The sequence below is a fragment of the Orycteropus afer genome, unplaced genomic scaffold (assembly GCF_000298275.1).
Source record: "Orycteropus afer afer isolate SDZICR_OR568_19922 unplaced genomic scaffold, OryAfe1.0 scaffold00898, whole genome shotgun sequence".
Taxonomy (NCBI): domain Eukaryota; kingdom Metazoa; phylum Chordata; class Mammalia; order Tubulidentata; family Orycteropodidae; genus Orycteropus; species Orycteropus afer.
Window position 1 is genome coordinate 428,221 of NW_006922485.1, and position 10,030 is coordinate 438,250.

A 10,030-nucleotide genomic window follows, 5' to 3' on the forward strand; every position below is an offset into this window, starting at 1 on the left:
TTTGAACCGCCAGCCGTCTGGTTAGCTACACATCACAAAAATAAAACAAAGCCCAAAGTTGGAACCAGAACAAGAACTTCCAAGGCAATAGTCATCACTTGGGTAAGTCCCATGGTTTCCCTTTACAAATGACTTCTTTTGTACAGCTTTCCTGAAAATTGACCATTAATTTCCCTCCAGTTGCACGTTTAAAGACTTTTGCTTTACCTTGGGTTTGCTAGAGCAATTTTTATCAAGGCCTTCAGACCTGCAATCAGAAACAAGGAATTGTACTGCCTGACATATTTATAGCCATTTTTATAGTCAAATAGTGATCTGATTGAAGCTAGTTGATTGATGCATGCTAAAGAATTTTTAATAATTTTTGTAATATTTTTGGAGAAATATAACATTTTATATATCTGGGAGCACTATTCTTCAGCACAATCTGTATTCCTGGCCTGTTTATATTTATATGTGAAAAGCTAAAGCTAACATCCAAGATTGATGTTTGAGATAGCTCTCATTCATCAGGCCAATAAGTGTGTATGGAATGTAGCTCTACCTCAAGTCTATTAATTCAATATTGTCACAGAGAGAAAACTGCCATCTATTAAATCTATCATTACTCTGGTCCAAAGCATTTGTTTTCTTAGGAGACCTCCTATCTTTGCTTGTGCAAGGCAACAAGTACATGGCTTTGAGCCAACTCTCAAATAAATGGTGAAACACACCCACAAACAGTTCCAATAAAACTGAGAAGCTGTAAGGAACTGAGCTTTAGTAATGGAAAATATTACAAGTTGGCCTGCCACAGTCTATGATTGGAAAATTTCACCTTAATCTTTAGCACTAGTCCTATCAAAGACTTAGCAAAAGATAGTAATCTCGCCTCCCCTGTCATGTTCCCTCCAACATTTTGAACACAACTAGATTTTGTTTTTCACTGAGTTTCTCAAATGCTATTGCTAATTGTAGACTGTACAAAACTGGGAAGGAATAGATTCACACAGAAAAGTAAAATTTTACTTCCTGCTTTTCCACATTAACATCTCTTTTAGGGAAAGCGGCCTTACGTACAGCTGAAAAAATTTATTATATGCACTTTAGCTGTATTTTGTATGGTTCCTTGCTAATAAAATCAAATTCCTTACTGTTTCATGTCCTAGGTCAACTAGCACTTAGATAAAGGTGTAATTAGGATGTTGCAATTCCAAAGTAGTCAGAGAGAACAAATACAAAAGATCATCTGGGGAGCAATATCGTGTAGTGGTTACAAGACAGTGTTACCTCATTTAATCTTTATGCAATGTGCATAGCACAATGTTTTCTCATCTAATATTAGTTATTCCCTTTTCTCAAAATTAGATTACTTATTTTTGGTATTTCAGACAGCTCTTTCTATATATAAACAAAAACAAAGAGTTGATATAGATCATTCCTTATTGTGGTGTCTGAGATTCCTTATTTGGATGTCTAGACCCACCATGCAAAAAACACCTGAGCAGAGGTCTTCTTAATGGCTCAAAAGATTCATATGGGCAAAAAATTGTGTGCCTAAAAAGTCTACAACTGTGCAGCACAATGACAGGAGAATATTTGTGCAAAAAAGAAGTAAATATTTTTTAAAATAGTATTTTATTGTATTTCTGGTGAAAGTTTACACAGGAATATGGTTACCATTTAACAATTAGTACACAAATTGTTCAATAACACTGGTTACATTTTTAAAGTTGTGTTGACTTTATCATTAATTCCATTCTGGATGTTTTGTTTCTGGTAATATAATTTTCCTGCCCCTTACACTTCTATCTTTGCTTTAGAATAATAATTAGCCCTTTGGTCTCCTATAGATGGATTTTTCAAGATGCTCAGTACCCACAGGTGATATTTTTTTCTTTTATGAGCTAATCTGTTATTTAGCTAAAAGGTGATCTCAGGAGACACATTCCGTTCAAGGTTTAAAGAATAATCAGGGTGATAGTTTCGGGGAGTCCTCTATTCTCAACTTGTCTGGTAATTCTAGACATTTTTTAAAGAATTTGAGTTCTCTTTCGTGTTTTTCTCCCATTCTATCAGGCTCCATCTATTGTGGTAGCTGGGCACCATCTTGTTCTTCTGGTTTCAGGGTAGATGAGGCCATGCTTCTTGTAAAATGCCAGGCTTATAGACTAGTTTCTTCTCTGAGTCTTTCCTTTCCTTCTTTCTCTTTTTCTCCAAACAAGTAAAGACTGGTAGTTGTATCTTAGATGGCCACTCACAAGTTGGCAACACCCTAGACTCTGCTCACCAAACAAGGATGTAAAACATAAACTTTATGAACTCTATTATACCAATTGACCAAGTTGTCCCAAAAGACTATTGTCATAAGCCTTCAAGACCAGAAAACCAATCTTGTGAGGTGTTTTGTTATGTCTAAGAAGTATCCATGTGTGTGTCGCCTATGCAGTTTATTAAGAATATGGATGTACATGCATGCACACATATAAATTTATATAACATATAAAAAAAAAAAAAAAACTCACTGCCATCAAATCAGATCAGACTCATAGAAACCCTTCCTTGGGTTTCTGAGGTAGTATCTCTATGGAAGTAGATTGCCCAGTCTTCCTTCCCTTATCCAGCTCCAAACCAAAACCAAACTCACTGCTGTCAAGTCTGATCCGACTCATAGCGACCCCTCCTTGCGTTTCTGAGGTGATATCATTACAGAAGTAGATCACCCAATCTTCTTTCCAAGGAGTGGCTGGTGGGTTTGAACCACCAACCAGCCTTTTGGTTAGCAGTCAGATGCCTTAGGCTATGCCACCAGAGCTAGTCAATATTAAAATAATACCTGAAACAATTTTTGAAGTCTATTCCCAGTGTGGTGACTATATAAATGGTCAATAAAGGGGAAATGCATGTATGAAACATTAAATAAACTTTTCAGTATTCATGCTGACTCTGAAGAAAGATTTGCCTAATAGCAGCCTTCATTTCTTGAGCAGGGTCTATTACTTGGGAGAGGATGGACAAGATCATCTAGATAGAACTTTAATGTCTGTTCATTGAAGTAGCTGCAATTATACTAATTTGAACTTAGGAAGAGTATGTAAAGGACCACCAGAACAATGTTGGGGAAGTGTTGCCTATGCTATATTTGCTATCATACCTATTCTTGTAGGAGCTCTGGTGGTTTAGTGCCTAAGGCATTTGACTGCTACTCAGAAAGCTGGAAGTTCTTAACCCACCAGCCACTTCTCAGAAGGAAGATCTGGCAATCTACTTCCATAGTGATACCTCCTGGGAAATCCAAGGAGGGGTCGCTATGGGTCAGATCTGACTCAACAGCAGTGGGTTTGGTTTGATTTTGTTTTTTCTATTCTTGTATTGGCCTCTTTAAGGGAAAACCTTGTGGAAAAATTCTATCCAGAATCCGCCGGCATTTGCAGTCAATTCTAATCATGTAGATTGCTTTTTTTCAATTTAGCAAATACTTACTGAGCTATAAGGTGTTCAATCAGTACTATGCTAGATTCCATAGGATATATCAAAAAGTGTAACTCATTCTTTATGCTTAAGTTTCGATTTGTGTGTGTGTGTGTGTTAGTGAGAGAGCACTGAGAGAAAAAAACTTAAATGTGTAAAATAATATGAAAACAATTCAAGACAGTACTCCAAAGAGCTGAATTGAACTTAGTTTCTTGGATGGCATAGTTTCAGTTTCCATGGAGGTAATAGATCTTAAGATACACTTTGAAGGATGGGTAATATTTGGATGTAAGGCAAGGATAGAGGGTGTTCTAAGCAGCAAACTACATGAATAAATGCTCAGAGTCAGGACTAGCATAGTGCCCAGGACCATGATGGCATCCACTATGGCTGGAATAGAGAACATAGTGAGAAATAGAAAGGGTTACAATGTTCATGTAAACATTTATATATATATATATATATATATATATATATATGGCATTTAAATGCTTATGCATGTGTGTGTATATGTATATATGTATATGTATGTGTGTGTGTGTGTGTGTGTATATATATATATATATATGTCACTGGGTAGTATAAATGGTTAGCACTAGGCTAGGTTCAGGTAACTGAAAGGTTAGCTGTTCGAATCCATCCAGAGGCACCCCAGAAGAAAGGCCTGGTGATCTACTTCCAAAAGGTCACAGCCATTGTAAACCCTACAGAATGCAGTTGTTCTCTGAAACACATAGGGTCACCACAAGTCAAAATTGACTCAATGGCAACTGGTAAACACACACACACACACACACACACACACACACATCTTGTTAATTCTAGGACATTTAAGCATACTATATGATGACGCTGACTTTAAAGGTTTACCCATCTACTCATGCCTTCATATAGGAGGCTTTGCTCTGTTTAGGATCCAATCATTAGCTCCCTAGGAAAGCAACTCCAATGGGTACATGGACAAGATAGCTAAATGAAAATAAATAACAAAGGAAGCTTTCAAAAATATTGTTTTATTTATTTGTTTTGGATTTTTCCTCTTTTTACTAGAGAAATGATCTGTTATCTTTATAGAAAAAAAAATAGAACACATGGATAGGCAAAAAAATAAATAAATAAAAATTAAAAAAATCCACCACTCAGAAATAAATCCTAACATTGTATCTATTTTCCCAGACTTTAAAAATACACATATCTCAATAAAAGCATAATGATACTAATACACTACTTTCTATCTTGCTTTTTTCACTTACTATTTATGAATGGCTTTCCATATCCCAGACATAATTATGAGGTTTCATCTTTGCTCACTTTGTATTTCTCCTATTTGCCTCAACATGCATGATATTTTAGGGTCTACATTCAGAGGACATATTGAAAAGGAAGAATCAATGGTCAAATCTGAAGTCCATTTATCATCTACATACTTTTAAGGATAAATGTGTTTATAAGGCACCTTTGGTACCACATGCAATATCAAAGGTGGTATGGAGTACAACCTACGTTATTTTCCTCCAGGCAGTGTGTCTTGGGGACAGGAGGCAAGGTGGCCAACAATATTGAAAAGTTTGGTATGAAACCATATGAAGTCAACAGAATGTGTCTTACCTAGGACTTTACTCATAATAATTTGTGCTCAACATTTCAAATGTCTCAGAGGTCTATGAATTTTCTATACTTAGCCCTAAGCTACTCTTTCCCATGTCAGATTGACAGACATACAGTCCAAATGATAAATGGAGTCCAGAAAGAAATACACAAAAATACTTTGAATTAAGTAGGTTTATCTAATCTAATTTTAAAATATACTACTAAATCAAGCTGGCTTTCTCTGAGAAGATGTAAGTTTAAATGAAAGTAATTTTCTATAAGCAATATAATTTAAATAATTCATATTTCCTTTTCCCAAAGGAGACATATGACTAAGCCATTTGTGATAATGGGCAATTTAGAGATTTTGATTTACTTGTTTTACTGTTTTAATTAAGCACCTATGTTAAATAATTTTTATATAAATTATTCAAATTGTGCATTCATTAGACCACTCAGCCTTGACTGAAGTGAAACTGAAAATGTTATTGTAATGCTGTTTTTTCTTTAAATTCCTCTCATATTGAAAAATGTATGCTTCATATGCAAAGAAAATTTAGTGGCTTAATTTACATGATGACTTTGAAATGAGTTACTTGCATTAATATATTATTTTGTTTGTTTTCATTTCACATCAAAACATCTGTGAACTTAGAAAAACTTAATATTATTTATAATTATGATTGATGCTTTCCTCAGGTTATAATTCAAGATGCTGGCCCTGAAAAATTGGACCCCAAGTATTTTGGAGAGTTGCTTGCTGATCTAAGCCGTAAGAATATGGATCTCTATCACTGCTTACTGGAACACTTGCAGAGAATTGGAGGAAGGTATTGGAGACATATTATTTGCCTTATCTTGTAGTGATCAAGCATTTGACAACACTAGTATTTTTAATGGGGAAACTATATGATGACAACCAAGCAAATGTCTAATTTTAAGAGTTAAAAGCTCTTTACAGGATTTCAGAAACTATTAGCACTCTTTAAGTAGAGAACTTTATGAAAATCATCCAAGAAGACCACACCAGCTCTTTTAAGATCAATGAAGAATTTTATATACCTTTCATTATATGCATTTTGATGGCAAGAGAAACTTCTTTGCTAAGGAGCTCAAAAAATTCATGGCATACTATGACTTGTTTTAAAATATTACACTGATGGTATATGATACAGACCCATTACCAATCACTGACACTACTATTTGCCTTCCACTGATGTAAGCTCAGCATACACAGTCTATTGTTTAATAAGCACTGTGTTTAATACTTTGTCTGTTTTATCTAATTTACCCAATAACCTATAAAGTTGGTAACTCAATCTCTTCAAGTCTCAATTTTCAGATGGAGTGTACATTATTAACTTAAGGTCACACAGCTACTAAGTACTGAGATGGATTCAAACTTTTGTAAATACTCTTTCAGCTGTCAACAATCACTCAGCTCTTCTACAAAGCCTTCTTTAGATCCTCAGTTTAGTTGAGGTGCTCCTATTCTATGCATCAGTGGTGCCCAGTAAATATCTCTATCAAAATATAACATTGTAAAATCAAGGGGTATATAGAGACATAGTGCTTGAGCATCTTGATTCTGGGCCCTGAGTTCATATCTGGGGTTCATATCTCAATTTTTGTTACATATTAAATGTCTGTTAGGTGACATTGAGTTGATCTTATTCATACCAACCACATGTGACAAGATAGAATTTGTTGAAAATAGACAGAATCAGAAACAGTAGTGCCCAGCAATCTGTGTTTCAGCAAACCTTCCAGGGGATTCTGATGTTCACTGAATTTTGAGAAAAGACTAAGAATCACAAAAGTGGCAAAACCTGGGAGTAGAATCTACTACACTCAGATAAATTTCTTGCCTTAGGCAAATAATTTAATCTTTGATATACTAAATGGGTAACATCAAGCAAGTTGTTTAAGATACTGAAGACAAATTGAAAGGAATTACCAATTTTTGGAATTGTCAAATTTTAAAATGTCACAGGATTTATATTGGTTTTATATTGTTCAAATTTTGCCTTAGAACAATTATATTTGTATGGAGTGGAAGACAAGATGATATTCATGTTTTGTATTGCCCAACAACAGTTCAGAGCACATAGCCTTGACAATGTGGCTACTCAGTATAGAGTCATAGAATGACAGTTAAATATATTCCAAATTTATTGTTGTTGTTATGTGCCATCGAGTGGGACCCGACTCATAGCAACCCCTCCTTGGGTTTCCGAGGCAGTATCACTACGGAAATAGATTGCCCTATCTTCCTTCCGAGGAGTGGCTGGTGGGTTCGAACCGCCAGCCTTCTGGATAGCAGTCAAGTGCCTTAGGCACTACGCTACCAGAGCTCCTCCAAATTTATTAGGCCCATACTAATTAAAATTAGAGAAGGTAACTGAGCAAGGGATGCTAAAATGTTTCATAATGATCATCCAGATAAAGATGTGATCCAGTGCTTTGAAATGATTTCCTCTCATCGAGAAATTTTGATAAATAAACATGAATGACCTAAATCTGTAGTTCAGTACTGGAAAGTCTTGCATTCAATTCCTAGAGTAGCTAAAAACATTCCAGAGAGGATAGGGTCTCACAAAGTTTTGGATCTGAAGAGTTTTTGTCACATGTTTGACAGTTTCTTTCTCTTCATCCCTCTTTCTCTCCCCACTTTTTCCTTCTTATATTTTTTCCTATTCCTTCTTTCCTAGGGGGTGAGATGACATAATAGTAAGCACTCCAAAAACCAAACTCCCTGCCATTGAGTCCATGCCAGTATATCAATACGTAGGTAGATTTCTCAGTCTTCCTTCTGAGGAGTCTCTGGTGGGTTTGAACTTCCAGCCTTCTGGTTAGCAGTCAAATGGCTTAGGCACTATGCCACCAGCGCTCCTTAGTAAGCACTACTCAAGTTTCTTTTTTGGCTCTATGGAGTTCTAGCCTCCATCCCCAGTGCTGAAGGGAGATGTGATCAGCACTGACCTTTCCACCTCCCTGCTCTACCCTCTTTATTTTCACTTTCCTCCTCTTTCTCTTACCTTTGTCTCTACTTTTTTTCTCTTTCTAAACTGCGATTTGGCAGTGAGTGGGCTGCATGGCCAGAATAAGGAAAATCGTCTAATGAAGCCATTCTGGTTACTTTAAAAATTCCCAGTATTAAGTGCTGTTGATTCCGCCTTGTTTTGTTCTTTGTTTAGTTGGTTTTTCTTTCTTTTTTTTTTTTTTTTCCCTATTTGTAGAAAGAAGCAAGTGACTAGGAACCTGTTTATTAGCTTGGGATTTAGATAAAGAAGTATTAGTTTCTTTTACAAAACAAAAAATTTATTAATTCTATCATTTCAGTTAACAGTAGTGAATAGGCAGATCTATTAGGTGAACAATAACACCAGGGAAGTAGCACTCCTTAGAATAATCAAGCAGACAAGATCCAAAGGGCAGCATTTGCCCAGAGATAAAGTTCACAAGGCAGGAAAGGATAGAAAAGAAGGTGGAGTAGTGCCTAAGCCATTTGACTGTTCAAACCCACCAGCCACTCCTCAGAAAGAAGATTGGGCAATCTACTTCCTTAGAGATACTGCCTCAGAAACCCAAGGAGGGGTCGCTATGAGTCAAATGGACCCAACAGCAGTGAGTTTGGTTTTATAGAAATGGTAACCACAGGGAGGAAGTGGGAAGAGTGGTGTACATTGTGGGGATTACAATCAATGTCACAAACAAAGTTGTGTATGAATTCTTGAATGAAAATCAATTTGCTCTTTAAACTTTTACTCAAATCACAATAAAAGATTTTTAAAAAATCAGTGATGCAAGGCTAATAAAACTTCATTGTGATTCATATTTTAACTTGTTTCAGCCTATAACATGCACACACAGTTATATTAGTAAAACATTACAGCAACAGAAAAAGTAGAGGATACTTCGTTTTGTTGCTAGGGCTTCCTCACAATCTCTATTTTGGGCGACATAGGAAATACCATATGCATACAGACAGACAATTGCATAAGTGCAGCCATGACTCAGGAGACTGGACCTTCAGCTCTTTTTCCCCACACCAGCTTCTTATTTTTATAAGGGCATGTAAGTTGTTTTGACAGTGAGGACCCACTTATCTTTGTAAGCAATATATTACTCATAATCAATCACTTGGAAGGTAAAGGTAAGAGCTAAGGAGCTAGCTTATATCTTTAAAATACTTTTCTTGTGTCCTGAGGGTATGGCAACCATGTATCTAGGACATTATAAGACCGTCTTACTTTCAAATATTCTGTCTTGCTGTCAGACCATGTGCATTGGTTTCAGATTTGAGAAGTATGTTTGCCATATGTATTTCAGGTCTGATTCTTCCACTGAGTGCAGAGGAAGCAAGTAGGCAAAAATAAAGGCCTGTCTGTGGCCCGCTGACAACAGTCCTTCCAAATTTGCACCATTCCTCAAAGGAGCAAGTACCAGATTGGTATAGCCACTAATAATTCTCCTGAAGCATTTATCTCTCTATCATGGCTCCAAAAACAGCCTTCTGAACCACCTGATCAAACTTTCCCCACTAGAATTTTGGTCATTTAGCTTAATGCTTTGTCCCTACATAAAAGTGCAAATATTTTTCAAAACTCATCACTGCCATATGTGCTGTAGTATAGATTGAATGAGTTACTCAGTCTTGTCTTGTAAGTTTTGATGTTGATAAAGAGGGCATGAAGAATTTGAAGACACTGGAGACAGAAACTGGAATCAGCACTAAAATGGAGAAATACAAGAAGGAGAAAAGGGAAGTGGAAATAGAGAGAGAACAAGCATTGCTATTTATTAACCCAGGTCAAGCACCAGGACTTCTACTTCTAGTCACAAATGGTCTAGGGCTTATGGATGATAGTAACCAATTCTGCATATTCTCTTGGTTTGCGTATTCTCATATTCCTTTGTTGTTCATTTAAAATGTTGTTGTTGTTGTTATGTGCCATCGAGTCGGACCTGACTCATAGCGACCCCT

The 10,030-nt window shown here is 36.2% G+C and overlaps 1 protein-coding gene across 1 annotated transcript in view; it reads left to right on the forward strand.

The window, feature by feature from the left end:
• POF1B (POF1B actin binding protein) overlaps positions 1–10,030 on the forward strand; it is a 164,781-nt gene that overhangs the window by 94,208 nt on the left and 60,543 nt on the right. The window contains 1 exon segment of the mRNA XM_007958263.1: positions 5,743–5,873. Coding sequence (XP_007956454.1) covers positions 5,743–5,873 — 131 coding nt within the window.